The sequence below is a fragment of the Ixodes scapularis genome, unplaced genomic scaffold, assembly GCF_016920785.2.
Source record: "Ixodes scapularis isolate PalLabHiFi unplaced genomic scaffold, ASM1692078v2 PGA_scaffold0__279_contigs__length_252992795, whole genome shotgun sequence".
NCBI lineage: Eukaryota > Metazoa > Arthropoda > Arachnida > Ixodida > Ixodidae > Ixodes > Ixodes scapularis.
The window spans coordinates 222,247,799-222,267,026 of record NW_024609835.1 but is presented as its reverse complement, the minus strand read 5'-3'; the positions used below and the strand labels follow the sequence as shown (position 1 = coordinate 222,267,026).

The window sequence follows — 19,228 nt, the reverse complement described above, 5'->3', positions numbered from 1 at the left end:
CAAAAGCGTAGACCGTAGCTGAGATGGTGGACGTCGATACTGAAAACCGCAAGTAGAATCGGGCCTTACAAGTCAGTGATGGCCACTTGTAACAATGATCAACATCTTCTTGTATCCACCGTTTACACTTAGCCTACTTACGCCAAGCAACCTTCAAAAGTGTTTTAAGGCCTGCACATAGTTCTAGCAATTACCGGGTCAACGTTTGGTTTACGGGCCGCTGTCGTTTGAACGAGCTGACGACAAAAAGCAGACAAGTTTGAAAGAGCAGACGACAGTTCTAACGCATGCGCAATGGAGTCCGGGCAAGAAGCACCGCGTCACGCGTCAACAAACCATTGGTATGTCACGTTGTCAGCGTCTGTGTGAGTCTGCATACTCTTTTTCGCGTTAGAATTGTCGATTCTACGTCCTCATAGCAATGTCTTACCACTTTAATCGCCTGAGCGAAATTATCAAGGCTCATTACGCCGCTAAACTTTGCGTAAATAATTTCATGTGCGGCGATTCATTCGCATGAACGCCGCAGAATGGACGCCAAAACCATGATGAGATTCTTTTAGCTTTTAGGTCGCGACGTCACTCGTGCTGCAAAAGTGTGGAAGGTAGCGGCGATGATCGACGTCGATACTGAAAATCGGAAGCGGGAACAGACCAAGCGTAGCAAATCGATGATGGCCACTGGTACCATTGATCAACATCTCGTATCTACTGCTCACACCGAGCCTACTAATTCTTTTGAGGCCTGAAATTACTTCTTATTGCAATCACCGGGTCAAAGATTGGTCTACGGGCCGGTTTTTGTTTGAACGAGCAGATGACAAAAAGCAGACAAGTTTGAAAGAGCGGACGAAAGTTCGAACGAACAGGCGGCCGTGTGAATTTGAAGACGCACTGAATCCCTGGGTGGTCCGACAACTTGGCGGTTTTCTATCGTTCATGTTGGAACAAAACAAATAAATCTGGCGACCACAAAGTGTTGCACGCACAAGCAATCGTATTGCGACAGCGTCTGGTATGCCCTCTTCACGGCTACTATCCACGTTCTCGGACGGACGGAGGGGCCAGAAACACATGAAAACTGATCTTCAAACCTTTCCAGACTCTCTTGGTACAGCCCCCGTCGGAGCATTTTGACGAAAAAGTATGTTTTTTGTCTGGTTTCTCCCAAAAGAACACAGGAATGCATGTCTCGCACGGCGACTTCCGCCCACCGCCCCAGACCGGAAGTGCGCCCGACGCGCCACCAGCGCGGCGTGACGTAGGAGAGTTGAGTTGGTGTATATGTGCCAACAAATGTGGGTTATATGAAACACTAGATCAATAAGAATACTTCAAGTAGCACTATTTGTAAACTATATTTACTGCCCTGCATCTTATATCAGTGGGTAGAAGCCTTAAACTTTAGACACTGTATGCATATTCAAAACCGTAAACCCCCTTCGAAAAAACAAAATGCACTGCCAATGCATATCTATAGTCATGCCAGAGGCCGGCAGCAACCTGCGAATCTTAGTTTTTACAATTAAATCTTAAGTCGCTTTTAAGGTAGTCGTTGTCTGTGTCGCTCACATTTGGTTACTACTTCTCTTGACTCATCATTGGGTTTAGAGATAGTCTCTAACTGTCTGGGAGGTTGAACTATCATGACCTGAGATGTTGGACAGTCGTTGTCGAAAACGTTTGGCTATCTTCATGCCTGACCTTCTACTCAAAGGACCCAAGATGGGCAGTTCTCACCAAAATGACACGCGAACGCTGCCTTATCTCATGGGAGCACAATCCTTGCGGCAGCAAAACTGCAACCATGATAACTTGCTCAATGAAACAGCCTGAGCAGGGGACACCGCTCGCTCAATGTCGATATCGTGTCTCGACCGCAAACACTGCAACAATTTTCCGGCCGACCAATTTACACTTATCGCCACCTTTGCGCGTGAATGTTTTTATGCAACTGCCGAGACCGTCAATGATTGGGGTGACTCACTCTGTCGGTATTTCATCTCCCTAATATATGAGCCATCAAATAACTGGCCGATTGTCAGTCACTTATGACTGACAATGTCACTCATACATAGGGTGCTCCGTTTTTTGGGGGCTTATTTTTCTTCAAGTTCTTTTTTTTTTCTTTTTGTGTCTGTGTGTGTGTGTGGGGGGGGGGGGGTGGAGAGGATATATCTCCCCACAGATTCGGTGTTTTTCGGTGTCAAATTTTGGCGTCGGAAAAAATCGGCGTGTATCGATGCTTACAGTGAAGACAACCGGACCGAGGTATGGGTTTGTCGAAGCTCCTAAGAACATGGAAAATGAACTGGTACCAACAACAAATGAGAACAACATGAGAGGTGTAATTCCTAATTAAAAAAATAGCCTCGCAGATAGTTCAGTGGGCCTTGTTCAGGGAGTATTACAAAATAAAACTGCAGATAAAGATTTTCTTTCCGCGAAGCCTTAAAGAACAATTCCAATTAGGTTTTAATGCGAGAGCATTAACTGTACCATGGAGCGGACCGACGTCATCAGCTTTGAAGCCGCGCCAAACGGCACCTTCCCTGTCGCAATTGAGTAAAGCCTGTCGTGTGTAGCAGAAATTTGATGGCTAGGCTCCCATTGGCTGGCACGCGTCATCAAGGAACGAGTCTCCCATTGGCCCTCTCGCGGTGTAGTTAAAAAAAATAACGCCACCAGAGAAGCCATCTTCATGGTGGCGCAGCGTACGCAACGGCCCGGCCGCCGGTAAGAGGTCCGGCGGTGCAGGCCTGGCCGCACAGCCCGCTCGGGCAAACTCCGGAGAGGCTGCACGACGGAGCTCAGCGCGGCGCGGCCACTTCCCGAGAGCGCGCGCTCGGCCGTCGGCTTCTACCTCGGCAGACGCGGCCGCATCATTACGCCGCAGACGAACTAAGAGAGCAGAAGAACGACATTCATGCTTTCGCATTCACAACTTATAACAAGTGCTTAGGTGTCCTCGGACGTTATTTTGTTTTTCTTCCAACTTTTATAAACCGCCTTGGGGGTTATTTTTCAGGATTTATAACTACTTACAGAAAACACGAACCTACGTAACGCAGTGCGACGGGGTGACGAAAAGCGTAGATCGCGGGCCAAGCAAAATTGCTGCTTTTCCCTCGTCTATTCGAATGCCACAAGAATAGCGCAGCCATGTAATAAAACACCGTTCATGTGTTTTGTTCAAGTTAGTGACAACTGTACAGTCTACGGAATAATTAAAAGAAGCATTTACGTAGACAGTTAATGCGGGCTGCTAGGAACACGTTGGTGCTATGCACTTCATTTTAAAGCGCAGCTCTTAGGCACCCGTTTTCGGCTTTAGCGGCGTCGCCGTCGCCGTCACCGTCGGCGTAACCTCGCAGTGCATCATGGGACGCGTGACGTCATGATGACGTCACTGATTACGTCATCAGTGACGATGACGATTGTGATGCCGATGACATCATCAGTGACGATGACGATCACCCTGTGAGGTCACGTGATTCTCGTGAGGTGACGGCGACGCCGCTCGGAGGGAGGAGTACCAGACAGGGTTTGGAGGTGAGGAGGAGGGAGGAAGGATATACCTTCCCCTCAGTGCCCTTCCCCTCATCCTCCTCAAGAGCTGCGCTATAATTCGGCGTTACAGGGAGCCGTAAACGGCTTTCACTTTTTTTAGACAAAATATAGAACAAAGCCTAAGGTATTTCCTCTCCCAAAAGCAATGTGGTTGTGGCCAAAGCGAATCCTGCACAGTTTCCTGAAACTGCATTGTCGAATGGGTATTTTTTATTGCTGAAGACTGTAATAACCTAGCAAACATGTGAAATGATTATCCTACGGTGTTGAACTGTTATAAGCTAATTCAAGTTAGAACCGAAATAGACAGAGTTTTGGGACTACCTGCTCACCCTCGAAACCGGCCTATCGTAGGCGTGGCCCTGTTCAACTGGCTCAACATGGGCGACACGGTGACAGGGGCACTTCTCCTCGTGCTCTCGGTGGCCTGCATCCTTCTGTGCTTCTTCTTAATAGTCAAGATGCTCACCCAGTTGACTAAGACCCACATCGTGAAGGCAAGTTTGTTTCTACGCGGTGTGTAAAGAATCTCCTCGACCGCTTCCCACTCCTGAAGCGGAGCTGACGCCAAGTCTCATTGACTGCCAGTGGGACGATACATCACCTTTGTTATTTCGAATGCTGAAACGATATAGCACTTCGAAACTTTAAACCCATGTTCCAGGGCAAAAACCGGGCCGCCAGATGACAAAATAAACATGCTTTCTGTGTAAATCTATAAAAATATTGGGCGCTAAAAAATTTACTTTGCACTTTGTTTTTAAATTTCTGTGAGGCGTTTGCTCAATGCGCGCTCACAACGACGGCACAAACTGCCACAAGCAACGTATTAACCTTGCGAGCGATCTACGAATGGTCCCTATATGAGCAAAAAAGCTCTGTTAAAGGGCCGGCCAAAACCCAATATCGGACATGCCTGTGTGTTGACTTTACCAATCTACAAAATATTTCTCATACCTTAAGCAGTATAGTCAGTGAAGGAAACGAGCCCTATCGTGCTCCTATGATCATGCCGCTACCGCGGAAAAGGTGATAAATACTCTTTTTCCCATAGATTCCCTAAAAAAAAACAGAAAACAAATATTGAATTGGAATGATGCACCGACATAAGTTGGTGCATCATTAAATAACTTTAGGACAGCAAGAGAAAACAGCCTGGAGTACAAAGGTGAAAGGAATGAAGGAGTTTAGAAACGCCTTCGTGTTACATGGAACCGACCGCCAACCTTTTCGGGTGATGTAGAAATGAGAGATCGATGACGGGGAAGCCAGCATGTTTGCACACAGGGCCAAAATATGATGATGATACATTTTGCAGAAAAAGGTGTCAGCAAGAATAGCCTGTACGCAGGGGCGGACGCAGGTATTTCTACAGGGGGACAGATGGACAGGGGGACGTCAGCTGTTGGTCAGCGTACTATATGTTTTCAAGCCCTAAATTTTTAGATATGAAGAATTCAAGAGGGGGACCAGGACATCCGAACCCCCCGTCTGAATCTGCCCCTGCCTGGACGTATACATGACTTGAACTGACGTTTTATCAGCTGCCATTGTGGTGACCTTGCTGCTGAGCACGCGCCTACTTCAGCGTACATTTGGCACCAGCGAAGTCGTTTCCTCCGCAAAGACACGTAGGAATGACAACCAGCTGGGTAATATGACGTTAACTGCATGCCATACAGAACTATATATGGCCTTCACCTGACGTCATCGTATTCTAACGCGACGAGAAACTGAGGGCAAACAGAAGAGACGAGAGCTCGTGGGGATGTCAGAACGCCGAGCTTTGACTGGAATGATTAGTGGGTACACGCAGGGCTAGCTAGATTTGTCTTTACTTGGACTTTAAAGGCGATCGATTGCCGAACGTCGGTGTCCAGCGTTGCGCGTTCGCGTTCGAACGCGTTCGAAGAGTAGGTAGAGACATATCCTCTTCTGTACTCACAAAGCCTGGCAGTTCGACGACGGAGCCGTAGAATGCCCGGTCGGAGATTTGGAGCGCGAGAGTCTGGTAGCAGAGTATCAAAAAGCCATTTCTCGGGGATCCTGGACGTCAGCGCACAGCTTTCGCAGCGACGAGGACCCGAAACACACTTGTTCGCTCGGGAGAAGTGTGTTTCGGCGTCTCGTCGCAGCGGGGTGCCAGTCACGTGGCTCTCTCCTCATTGGTTGTCTGCCGCTCCACCTTTTCCATTTCGGCGGCCGCTTCTCGTGACAATCTGCCAGGTTTTGTCAGTGTGTACGAGGCTATGAAAGAGACAAAAACAGTTGTATCTTTTTGTCTACCAGCAAGTACTTCCAACCAGAGGGTAGCGTTCTGACGTCCTCACAAACTCTCGTCACCTCCTCTCCCTCAGTTTCTTGGCGCATACTTGTTCTTACAGGGAAGGACAAAATCTGCAGTGCGAAATGCAACCTGCAGAGCAACGCGTTCAGCCGCAAGGTCACCACAACCGCCACTAATGTGACGTCAGTGCCGTCCGTGCATAATATGGCGCACGTTGTGGGTTTCCCCTTTTGGGGTACCTCGTAAAAACACAGTAGGTTCCTTCGGTCCGGATGAAGACGTGTTTATGGACTCAAACGTCACACGCTTGCCCGAGGGCCAACAATGTTGGAGATGACGGCGCTGTCTCTTTTGACAGGATCGCCAGTCGGAGTCCGCGCAGCCACTATTGACAGTATCACGGAGGGGGAGGATCAGAAAGGATAGAAAGGCTCCGTCGAGCAGAGCGCCCCCAGCGAGAGTCCTGCCCGTTTGTTTAGGGCCGTCTTATATAGCCTGCGGGAACGGAAGCGCCCGGGGTGGGTCGGATGTAGGTGGGCTCCCCAGAGGGGCGGACGCGTCCAAGTCATGATCCCGTGGGGTGTGCCTTAGGCAAATCACCCGAGGAGGGCGAGGGAAAGCCGTCCATAAGGGAATACGGCTTCGCCCTCGCATCTGAAACGCGCCCCCGCATGGCGACGTTACACGGCCTGCCTGAGCTAGGCCTAGATAGGGATGCGAGGAACACGTGGTTCCCACAACGTATACGCATGGCATGGCCCCGCGCAGAGGCTGACGGCCTTCATAAACCGGGACTTCAAGTTCCCGCTGTCGGTGCTGGTGGGCTACCTGAGCCTGCTGCTGGGCTGCGTCATCACCTTCGTGTTCCAGAGCAGCTCGGCCTTCACGTCCGCGCTGCTGCCGTTCGCCGCCCTTGGCCTGCTGGATCTGCGGCGCGTGTACCCGCTCACGCTGGGCTCGAACGTGGGCACGACGGCCACGGGCATCGTGGCCGCGCTCGCCGGGGACCCCGTGCACCGGAACAACGCGCTCCAGATCGCCCTGTGCCACACCTTCTTCAACCTGATCGGCATCCTCATATTCTACCCGGTGCCCTTCTTCAGGCGCGTACTAGGTTCTGCAATAAACCATGCCAGCTGATTGGACACATACGACCCATACGACCCATATTTCGTAATATTGCATGCAAAAAAGCTGTATGGAATATTATATAGCATATTATTGCTAAATGTTGTACTCGTAAAGCCGACGTGCATGGCTGGTACAAGCGGGGTTGGGCTGGCGATTTTAGCCAACGCCCGAGGCTTCACTCTGGATGAAGCCATCATCGCAGTCCGTCCTCGGCTATCAAATTAAAATCGACGAGTGTTTGGCATGTAGCAAACCTAGAAGCGTTTAACAAATGCGAAATATTAAGAAAAAATGTGTATTTAGAGTTTATTTACGATGGAAAAAATCCTGTTGTCTTAGTCGCGTTTAGAATCTGATTTCAATTTGCAGTATTTGGCTCTGCCGTAATCATCTTTGGCCGGAAAAATATCGTCATAAACCTTAAGAGCACAAAAAAAAAAAAACGGTTCCCATAATGCAGCGTGCGCTGTCCACTAGGCGGCGCACCTATAACGTGGACCTCCGGGGTTCGAATCCTGCCAAGGGTTAAAGTTTTGATTCTTCGTAGATATTCAAGAATGTTCTAGCATAATGATGTTAATGCCGGTAGTTTTCATAAAACAAAAAAAAAAAACAAAAAAAAAACTTTTGTGGCATGTCGTAGCTATAAAAGCAGCCGGCGTGGCTAAAGCACGTTAGTCTAACCCTAGTGTTAGATAGTGCCGCTTCGCCGATATCGATGCCCTCCACGCCGGTTTTTGTACATTTCGTTTGGCACGAGCTCGCCACATCAATGTTTTAGTTCCCGCACGTTTTTCCTCCACTTGTTTTTCGCGAAAACACTCCCGAGGTTTTGAGACAAATTCTCGGAAACTATAGTTTTTGCGTTAAGTACCGTAACCGTTGATTACCCGTGCATATATTTGGACTTTTGTCCCCGCTGTCAAAGTACCGCCTTTTTTGTTGGATGAGAAATACGGCTAATTAGTTTCCAACGAAGTCGGCACTGTAGGACCTAACTTCTTCGTTCTCAAGCTGCTTGCTGCGAGGGCTCTGCACCAAAAGAGTAGCCGCTCCCAGCTACAGACAAATCATCGCCGAGGAAACTAAGCAAAAAAGTCAAAAATGAAATGACGACGCGAGAGACAGCTTTCGAACGTTGCCGGTCCACCATGAAACTGTGGCGATTCATTTCCGCTGAGGCTTCACTTCCTACGAACTTCCCCAAAGTTTTATTTTTTTTTTCTTAATATTATTATTTCACGCGTTGTAGATCTTAAGTTGTATTGATGCAGCCGTCGAGGCAGTCGTGCACGCAGATATAAATTGACATTAAATTTTGCGCCCGCAATATTGCGGTCGATATAATGGGCACTTTTCGTATGTCGTTTCCGCCGTCTAGTTGTTCCTGTTCAACTAGTTATCCTGTTGAACCTGTTGATAACTAGCCTCTTCAACTAGTTATCATTAATGTATTACTAGCAACTCGTTATTGCCCAAGAATGGGGGTAGCACATAGCGTTCCGGCCGATTACGCTCAGCAGGCGTGAGCCTTGCCTGTCGTTTTCGTTATTTCTCAATTAACACAGCCTTCCCCAGAAATAGCTTTACATGCCCCTCCTACACTACACTAATGCGATTCATTTCACTTATATTTCAAGTCTCTTCGCCTTTTTTTTACGCGCAAAGTCGGAATTTCATAATCGAAGCGAGGTCAAACTTACTCCATCTATTTGGCTGGAATGCTAAGTGTCTTTAGTTTCGTGCCCCAACGAAGCCAGTCCCGTGGCCTTAGCATTTCACTTGCGAGTGCGCTATCCGCCGAGAGAGATACACCCGAATCGATGAGCAAACGGGCCCTGATCCGGGCAAACGCCGGCTTTTTTTAAAAGAGTGTGTTCGTCTAAAGCTCCAATCGCAAGTCTTGGGAAATCGTCTTGTGGCAACTCAGACAAAGTACATACTACGTTTATTATACTATTTTATATTGCACGCGAGTTGTTTCCGGGGTGGCATTTATTATGGCGGAACCCCTGTTTCTATTGCGGTAGCCGATGATGTCAGATAAAAGAGCAGAGTGCTTTTGGTGTGGCTAGCAAGATACCAAGCTCCCAATCATCTATAACCGTACAAAAAGAGTTCAACAAACGCGGCCAAGTGCCTTCCAAGCTTGCATAAAGCAGGGAGGGTAGAAATTGCAGAAAAGATGGAAGCGAGCTGGTGAACTTTCAACATTGTAAAACCCGAGACTCGAGTTTTACAATGTTGAGGGAGGCTTGTTCATCTATGGTTTTAAGAGTAACTCATTAATTATTAAACCCTAAAATTCGTTAAACGTCCAACTAATCGCAATAGATTCTACGATATCTTATAATCGCGATTGCAAACTATAGGTTCAGCCACTGTTTTAAGTAAGTGAAAGAGTCCGACAAAGCAGCCATTAAAGGGCTACTCCACCGATTTTTTCATTGTCTCCGATTTGCTTGAAATTTTGCTAAACTAACCAACAAACATCGCGAAAATAGTATCCCAAATATTAGGTCAAAATATTGTTTTTTCGCGAAGTTATTGAATTTACAGTTTTGGTCCTCACCGTGTTTTTCAAGCTCGAAGTCTCTACTGGCAACAATGAAAAAGTGACGTCAGTGAAAGGCAGGGGTTCACTCTTTGGGCTGTAGATTTTGTTTTAAACTGATTCGAAGCAGTTTCATAGTGTCAAATGAATGCTTGGGAAGCTCGCTGCAGTACCCGCGCTCCAGCACGGAACAAATGATTGGCATATTCTATTTCTTGGCTGCTTGCTCGACTAGCAAGCCTGCCTGCCACTGACGTCACGGCCCTGAAAAGCGCGCGTATATTTGAATGTTGGTTTTTGCATCATTTTCATTTGCCGATTTCGCAATAACTATTATGAATTTTGCGATTCTAAATAGCATACCGGAGAGAGTAAAGGCCGGGGAGTCAGAAAATATAGTTAGTTGAGGTAGCTCAAAAAATCGGTGGAGTACCCCTTTAAATGAGTCTTTTATTCAGGAAGAGTGTGATAGTCTAAAAGGTCCCGTTTAAGAGGAGGCCTGTGGTAAGAAGCCGGATGACCCTTTCTTCTTTCCATTCGGTTATCTTAACAGAATGTAGCTGGGACTTTGTTGCGACTTTGCGGGAGCGAAGCTGCAACTGGATGCATCGGTGGTTCTCATAGCTATACTACTGTAGAATTTTTATAAATTTATTTCAGCGCATTTTAAAATTCGCCTCAGCGAGCCCTATTCAACGAGTTATTGATCACCACACCGATATAAACCAGCATTGGTTGTTGTCAGGAAGTAATGTTTCTGAATAGCATCCCACGCGTTGGCTTCATGCGATCATCCGTTTTCAACAAAAACATGTTTTGTAGGAAATGGGTAATATTCATGCATCCTCTGTTGTCTTCACAAACTGAAGAATATAAACAAGGAGGGACACGAGTCCCTCGGCTTTATGAACAATGCACTGATCATGAGCCCTCGTGAGCCAAAGTAGCTAGGTGGTCTTATTACTTTAGCCCCTTTCGCATAAATAATAGCGGGAGTGTGAAAAAGGTGTTGTTCCTCTTGCAGGTTCCCCCTGCTGATCTCCCATCAGCTGGGCGAGACAGGCGGGAAGTACCGCTGGTTCGTGCTCTTCTATTTGGCCACCACGTTCCTACTTGTCCCAATTGCGGTGCTCCTGCTCTCGTTCCTTGGCAATGTCGTGTTCCCCATTGCCATGGCTTTAATCATCGGCATCTTCGGCATTATCGGCATCATCAACTTGCTCCAGGTACGCCTAGGCCTAAGATCACTTCAGCTGCCGAGCTGTTGTCGGTCGCTGCGACGCGCATTGCTGGAATATAGATGCAGATTGAAACCGTCGACTTGACTACTGTGATTAGAGGAAGTCTCAGCAACCCCACCTAAAAACACGGAAGATACCTAAGCACTTTTTAAGAGTTATGAATGCAAGAACATGAATGTCGGTCTTCTGTTCCCTTAGTTCGTCTGCGGTGTACTGGCTTGGACGGCCAGGTTTCGCTACTGCCAAGGTTGCGGCCGCCGACGATATAGATGCCTCAGGCACCACCATGTTCCTCGGCGCCGAGAGGAGCAGGAGCGGTCGCAACCCGCCCCCCCCCCCCCCCCCCCCCCCCGGCAACGCCTGACCAACACCTTCTAGAAATAAGGCCGTAGCGCTCCTAGTGGTTACGTCACAATGTCGAATACAGAAGGCCATGGCCCAACTACATGAGAAACTATATCTGGCACCGACTTGAAAGAAATGTTTGCATCGAGCGGCGCGGTGGTGTTTGTGCGCGCTTATCCGACATTAATATACGTTTTAACAGCGCAGTCTTGTATAATTTATTATATATATAATAGGAACGGTAATATACTACGTGGTACCAAGGTTGAAAGTACCAAAATTGTATTAATTATTATCGCCGCAACCGCTGGACTGCGTGCAGTCCCGCAGTAACTCCACGCTTTTCGAATGAAGCTTCTCCTATGAGACATTTTCACCCTCATACGGGCTCCGATTCTGGTAAATTTACGTTGCGTGTGAGATGCTTAGTGTCTGAAAAGGAACGCTGAGACATTTCAGAAGGGAAGGGAACCGAAGAAAAACCCGGTCATCGCCTCAGGGATCGTACACAAGGAAGAGATGGGTCGACAACGTTAAGCCTCTCCCCTCACAATGCCGCCGCTGCTCTCGTGTGGTTCTTTTCAGACTTCTTTCCTTCGACGTTTTTCCGTCTTCACCGCAGTCTCGGGTGTTTTTTTTTTTTGTTGTGTTTGCTTGATACTACGGCATTTATATGGATTCGCGGAACAAGTCCAGCTTCGGTTTGAGTGACATGTGTGGCAACTTCAGTCAAGGCAATCCGCTTTCCGAAGACGTTGCCATGCCAACAATTATCGCGTTCATTTAGGCTTAGGAATGGCCAGAATCGAAAGACAATCTAGAAAAATTCGGCAAGGTCATTGGTCATGCTCTGCGAGCAGTGAGGTAAGGCAAAGCGAAGGCCTCCTGCACCATTCGTTGTTGACTAACGCGCCCATTATTGCAGCTACAACGACATATTAGTTCCAAAGCGAGCGGCGCTCACTCACCGGGGCACCGCCATGTTTCCCCGCATCCCTATCAAACCAGTCACGTGATTAAAAAATCCCTCTCCTAGGTACTGCGGCTAACTTTAACCGCGGTTAGCGCTTCGAGCAAACGGGCCCAGGTGCGTACTAGGCTCTCAAGGAGGTAGGAATTAAACTTTTGGAGCCAACACGAGGCACTACCAGAGGTGAAGCCGGAGGAGATTTCTGGTTTGGAATGGCACGCCTCCTACGATGACCAAAAAAAGATAAACGCCATTGAACGGACTTGGGAACCCATAGGGAAGTTCCCACCGAACGTGACCTTGACTTCCGGCTTCGCTTGGGATTTTCTTGTTTGTCTGACTTGAGTCTGTAGGTTCTTGTATAATTTATTATTCCTATTCTTATTCCTACCTCTACGTCGGCTCTTTCGCCGTGCATTTTAATGGACGAAGCGCGAACAAAAGTTGTTCAAATTGAGGACTTATTGCGGATGGCTGATTTTTCCCAGCACCTGATGTATTGACGAGCCTTACTACAGAATTCTAGTCTTCCGGCCATCCTGAGGCTCATAATTTTTAAAGCATAAAATTACTTCTCACGGAACTTGCAATCCCAAATTTTCTCCGTCCGTCCGTTTTTCGGTGCATTTACCGCTAAATTTAGCAAAGAAATTAAATCGGTGTTCGGGTCACGTGACGTCCATTGATTTAACGTGACCTGACGTCGCGTGATCTATACACCAATCAAGTTTCCCCACACGTCAACGGGGAAATTTATGTTAGGTGATCTGATATCACGTGATATTCACATCGATTCAGTTTGCCCGCTAAAATTGGCGGGGAAATTAATGTAAAGTGTAAATCCAGTTTGCCCGCTAAATTTATCAGGGGAATCGACGTCACGCGGCCTGATGAACGGTAGCACATCAATAAAATCTCCGCACTAAAGAAAACTGACGTCACCTATGCACCCAGTTCTTGCTCAATGTACCGGGAAAATTTATCAAGATAGGATTTTTCACTCCCCTGAACGACGGTTTAATGTCTTCTAAATAGTTTAAAAGCGATTGCAGCTTAAGTACTGACTTTCATTCATCTTTATAAAACATTGATGCTAAAGGTAGCTGCCAAGAGATCGATCTCACTAAGCGTTCCACGCATGCGTAACGCCGCCATAACTGCAATTCGCAGGAAGCAGGTGCCAGTGCACGAGACGGCTCGTGTTGTTTTGTGCTCTGCTCGCGCAGACCCTGAGTGGGGTGATCGCGCGTGCAGAAAGAAGACAGTTCATACGATACATTCCGGCAGTGGTGACGCAAAGAAACTAGATGGTGAGATAGCTCTATTGTTTTTTCCCGGAGTGTGAGGCGAAAAGGCTGCTGGCATTCGAGTTTCGTTATCGAATGCGCGCGAAATTGAACTGGATTTTTAAGCAACTACCTTTGCAACCACGTGGCGAGTGCAGTTCAGCCGCCAGCTTGGCAGGTTTAAGGCCGGCTCACACATACAGCGGAGCACTCCGTTAGCGCTTCATGAGCGCTGGAAGCAGCGCTTATGTGGCAACGACTTGCGCGTGACGTTGCGCTCGGTTATCGCTCCAGTATAGGCACTCAGTTAGCGCTTCAGGAGCGCCTCAGTAGGCGCTCGGTTACCGCTTCAGCAGCGCAGTGTAAGCGCTCTCACGCTCGTTGTGCCGTGCTTGCTGCTGCGGAAGAGCGCGTGCACTCCGATTCCTTCTTGTTTTTCCTTTGGCATCGAAAGAAGAGGAAGTAAAAGAGCCGCGCTCCTAGCAAACGGTCGGGCGGACGATCCAGAGTCATGAACTCTGAGCGACTAATTGATTGGGTACGACCTCGTCGCTTTTTATTCAATATGCGTGACCCTGTGGTTTCAAAGACACGCAGTTACAAAATAATCACCTTCGAAAGAGCTCTGTGTCTCGGTCCCTCAGCCTGAGAACAAGGTTCGCCTGATACACGTCAGTATCTCGGTGGCGAAAGATTTCGCGCACCCAGAAGGCTGTTCTGGGCGTTATGTCATGTACACACATATGGACTAACTGCGCGTGTAAGAGCATTTGTCGCGTTTTTATTTCAGCGTCCCACACATCCACCATGGTACTGTTGATGCACACTTGACCACAGGAACCGGAACCGCAGTGCAAGCGCTAATCCGCAGCAATAACCGGCGTACAAGAAGCACTAATAAGGCGCTACTCAAGCGCTAACAAGGCGTTCTGAAGCACTAACAAGGCGCTACTGAAGCACTAACAAGGCGCTACTAAAGCGCTGACAAGGCGCTAGCGCTAATAACTTAGCGCTCCGCTCTATGTGCGAACAGGCCTTTTGGCTGTCCACTGCGGCATTGAGTCTCTTAACTTACTCTGACTAGGAGAAATGGTATTGCTGCTTGGATATAGAATAAATACCTCGTCTAAGGGGTTGCAGCTCATCACATACAAACTCGCCTCCCTTCTTCGCTGTCAAAGAGTGAACTGCGCTGATCTGCAACCTAATTTGCATCACATCATGAGAGCAATTAGCCCCAATTTTGAGCAGTGTGCTCACTGTACCATTAAAACGGATTAAATCTTCTGCCCGATAAGCCAGGGTTCTACTCTCACCCTCAACAACGCGCTATTCTCGCATGGTGCCATTAAGCATGCACAATTACTTATTTATCTATTTATTTATATAACGACACTGTAGACGGCGAAGGAGCCCAAGCAGGAAAGGATCATCGACAAAAAAAAAAAGCAGGATGCATGCGTGTCCTGCTTTAGATAGGCTTCGATTCGTCTATGGACTCATGTGGCCTTCTTTGGAAACTGCAATTTATGTAAGGATGGCGTTGTATCTATAATGTTTTTTTTAGGTCTTCTATGCCCACTGGTAATATAAGAAACTCCTGGCTTATTTTGTGCTTGAGCCTCGTGATTCGTTGTTCGGCTTCGGCGCTGCCGTCCGCTAATGACGCAATCTGGTTGGTTATAGAGCGGTAATGATATGCTTGGTACTCACCACGCCCTGTAGTTCCTAGGCAGTGAGCGACTATAGTGCGCTTGCTCGTGTAACTTTATGTGAATGCGCGTGGCAGTTCTTTATGTCCATTCATTTGCGCGTAAGAGATTTCCGTCCCGGTTATATCTGTGTCACTTGTGTGTTCCATATTCTCTTGTCTCAGCGCTATCCATTCACTCTCTTTCTTTCTCTCTCCATATTCCTCTTTACACAGCATACGATAGCCCGCGTAAACTATCCGTAAATCAGCCAAACATTAAGTCAAGCATACGCCTGGTACACCTAATATATTGCTGGGTTATGAATATTCTTTACGCAAAGGAATGAGGAGGGGCATTCAGCGCCTCTACATCTCACCGATATCTTTGACGAACATCCAGTGTGCACACTTCAATATTCTTTTCCTCCGGAACAAATTTTGCGACGTCCCCTGTCAACCTCGTTGCAGAGGAAAAGCCCCCGCCTGCTGCCCGTACTGCTGCGGAACTGGAACTTCCTGCCCCTCTGGATGCACTCGCTGGACCCCATGGACCAGTTCTTCTCCGTGCACCTGGAGCGCATCGGCTTTATGCAGAATTTTCTCAACGAGGTCTCCTTCAAGTCCGAAATCGTGTCGTCGGGGAAGTCGAGTTCCCCATAGCGCGCGGATTTGGGTTCCTTTCATTTCATTTTAATAACCTCAAAAGCATCCGAAGACACATTACATGAGAGGGGATTTGGAAATAAAAGCAAAAAAGTAATTGAACATGAAAAAATAAAATAAATAAATAAAACCAACAAGTAAAAATTAAACGCACCAAAAACAAAACGCTTATGAGCAAGTTCTCGCTTTGATGCAGTTTTACCAACCAAAGTTTACTCAAAGTGAATCACCTGTTTTTAAATGAAATGTAATCGGGCCTAGTTACAATATGGTCGGGTAGATTGTTCCAGTAACTGATGCAAAGAACTAAGGGAGAAAATAGGAAACGTTAGTACGTCACTAAAATAGTGCATCCTTGAAAGAATGATTTAATCTATATGATATAAAATCAGTAGCCCGGCAGTAAATTGATTGAAAATCAGATTCCGAGTAAAATACATCTTGAATAAAACACCATCGGCCTATTTTTCGTCGTTTTTTCTAGAAGAGGAAGATTTATGTTAGTTTTTAAAGCGGAGGCACTAGTTTCGGATTAATAATCACTGCATATAAATCTGGCAGCTTTGTCCTGAATAGATTCGGGCATCGAGATTAGGTACTTTTTGTATCGACTCCAAATGATGCTTGCGTATTCCAATTTTGGTAGGATTAATGTTTTCTACGGGAGTAGTTTTGTTCCAATGAGAGCTATATATAAAGTTCGTCTAATGAAACCAAATGTTTTTAGTGTGCTATTTGTAATTTGCTCGATGTGCTCGTTACATAATAATGCGTTTGTAAAACAGACGCCCAAATACTTGTACAAGTATACGTGTTCTAGGGGTTGTGTAAGTAATGACTACTGGGCGAGTGTATTCCGGTGGATGTTTGAGTTACGGACATTTCTTTGCATTCACGAGTATCAATGTCCATCTGCCATAGGAAACACTAGGAAGATATCGTATTTGAATCGCCTTGAGGAATATTGTGATCATTACGTGTATTACTTTTCCCGTGAATAGCGCAATCTTCAGCGAATTGTCGATTCAAATGATGACGGTAGGTCATTAATATATGTGTAAAACAATAAAGGCCTGAGTCCACTACCCTGAAAGAATCCGGATGCAACAGTAACGGGAGCCGATGTCGACTTGTTTATCTTTACAGGTTGTGTTCTATATAACAGAAAATAAAATATTTAGTTTATAACAAATGGGTGTATCTGAAAATGTGAGAGTTTTAGACGAAGGCGATGATGAGGAACAGTGTCAAATGCCTTGGCGAAATTGATAAAATATGCATATATATGTCTGAGTTGTGAGATGAGTATTAAAGTAAAGGTCAGTAAGAAATTCGAAAAGCTGGCCAGTAGTGAAATGACCATTTCTACAACCATGTTGGTTCGTCAAGAAGTTAAAAGCGGCGAGATGGGAGACGACATGGGTATACAAAACTTGCTCCATTATATTGCATGGCACACTTTTTTTAGTGCGATCGGGCGGTAATTGGTAGGATCGGAATGATCTCTCGTTTTAAAAACAGGTGTAACTTTGGCACACCGCCAGTCAAGTGGAACTGAGCCGGAGTTAATAGATTCTTGAAATAGTTTGCTAAAAGTATTGGATCTTGAATTTGTGATTATTTTTAGAAATTTAACAGAAATATCATAAGCAGCGGGTGCACTGCTCAAAGGCAAGTCTCAGATTATTTTAACTTTGTCATTCGGGAGGAATAAGATGGGAAGCATAAGCGGGTAACACCTAAAGAAATTGTATTGAGGTAACGGAGGAGTTTCCTGGGTAAGTATACTGGAAAAAGGGTGTTTAACAAATTAGCAACATCAGTATGACTTAGCTTTTTGTTTTGTTGATTTCAAAATGTAGGGTGGTTAAGGCTTGACGATGGGTTTACAATTTTTTAGAGTTTCTGGGGGCTCAAAAAAAGAAAGCGCGGTAATCTCAAAAAAAAAAAAAAGTCCTTATTGGCATTTGTAACGTTTTCTTTTTTTTTCATTAGTAAGAAAATGATTTGTAAGATGACCAGTCAGTCAAATTCTTAGTTTGTTCGGCTTTTAATAACCTTTTCTTTTTGTTCAGTTGGCGTTTTAAGCCATTTGAAAACCACGGCGAAATTTCTTCGGTTGATACGGTGAATCTCGGGGTGAAAGCTGCCAATATTTCATGAAATGTATTTTTGATGATAAGCCAGTTTTCACATTTGAAAGTCGCGGTAAATTCTTGATTAAGCCTGGTTAGTGCAGAGGCTATCATTTCGGTATCCGCACGTGAATAGCAAATATTGCATTCTTTGATTTTTTTTATTTAACGTTTAACGTGACACATTCAGGGCCTGATATAAGAAACAAATCTAAAATGGCTCTTTCGCGAGTTGCTGATGTTATTACCTGGTGAAGCCCGTACACTTTCGAAGGAGACATACATTCGCGGCATTAACAAGGATTTAAACAGTTTAAAGCAGGTTTCAGTAATAACCAATCAAAACCAGGGTAATTGAGATCGCCACCGAGAACAATAGAATGATTAGGAAGTTTTGTCATTAACTCTCCGAGGCAGTTGTGTAGAAAGTCGCAAAATCCGGTTTGATCAGCGTGGTGAGGACGATAGAGACTCCTATGATTAAAGAACAGAAGTTTAATTGTACCTGAATCCACAATAATTCAATGTTAAAATTTATTACTATTTCTGTGCAAGATATGTTCTTCTTCGCGGAAATGAGAACACCACCTCTTTCCGTTTTACCATCATTGCAACAGATGTTATACTGTTTAGTCATCGAAAGTTCAGCAATATTTATATCAGGCGTTAGCCAGATTTCGGTTCCAATAATTATATTGGGTTGGGTTGAGGAAGTCTTTCAAATCCGTCTTGTTTCGATAAAAGGCTGTGAAAGTTAAGGCCCGTTCACACGACGCATTTTTCTCGCGCATCTAGTGTCGCGAAATGTAGTTTCGCGAAATGGTTGCGCCGTCTAAGCGAGTCCGAAAAGGACGCGCGCATCTAAAAAAAGTTGCGCGCACACCTCGCTTCTCGAGCGAGCTTTTGCTGAAACTTTGCCGAGTCCTGCCAATCACTCTGAGGGCGCCGCCAATGGCCGCTCAGAAACGCTCTCACGTGGCCTTTGAGGGGGGAGCGAGCTGTTTGAGAAGACTACTTCACTGCCGGTGTTGTAGCGGAGCCAAATCTGAAAAAAACCGAAACCATGAACGATGGATACTGCCGGCGCTTCCGCAAGCACGTCAAGCACCACTGAAGGAAAAGTGAGTAGCATATCGGAAAAAAATCCAGCGATGGACGAAGACAATTAGCGGGAGTTGGCGAGATTAGAATGGTGCTCATAGTAGGGAGTTTTAGAATAGCGCACGCTAAAGCTTTGCGTGCGCAAAGAATAGCGTCGTCGCCACTGCGCATGCTCCGAACGCAAATCAGATTCCGCGCTTTGCGTGCGCAATTTTAGCGTGCGCTATTTCTCGGAAATAGCGTGCGTACGCC

General features: G+C 46.3%; 1 protein-coding gene across 1 annotated transcript in view; it reads left to right on the top strand.

Moving 5' to 3' along the window:
* The window catches only part of LOC115317680 (sodium-dependent phosphate transport protein 2B-like), a 45,111-nt gene extending 29,374 nt beyond the window's left edge, over window positions 1-15,737 (top strand). The window contains exons 6-9 of the mRNA XM_040208235.2: window positions 3,925-4,067; window positions 6,626-6,960; window positions 10,567-10,768; window positions 15,546-15,737. Coding sequence (XP_040064169.2) covers window positions 3,925-4,067; window positions 6,626-6,960; window positions 10,567-10,768; window positions 15,546-15,737 — 872 coding nt within the window. The remainder of the gene's footprint in view (window positions 1-3,924; window positions 4,068-6,625; window positions 6,961-10,566; window positions 10,769-15,545) is intronic.
* Window positions 15,738-19,228: the final 3,491 nt, after the last annotated feature.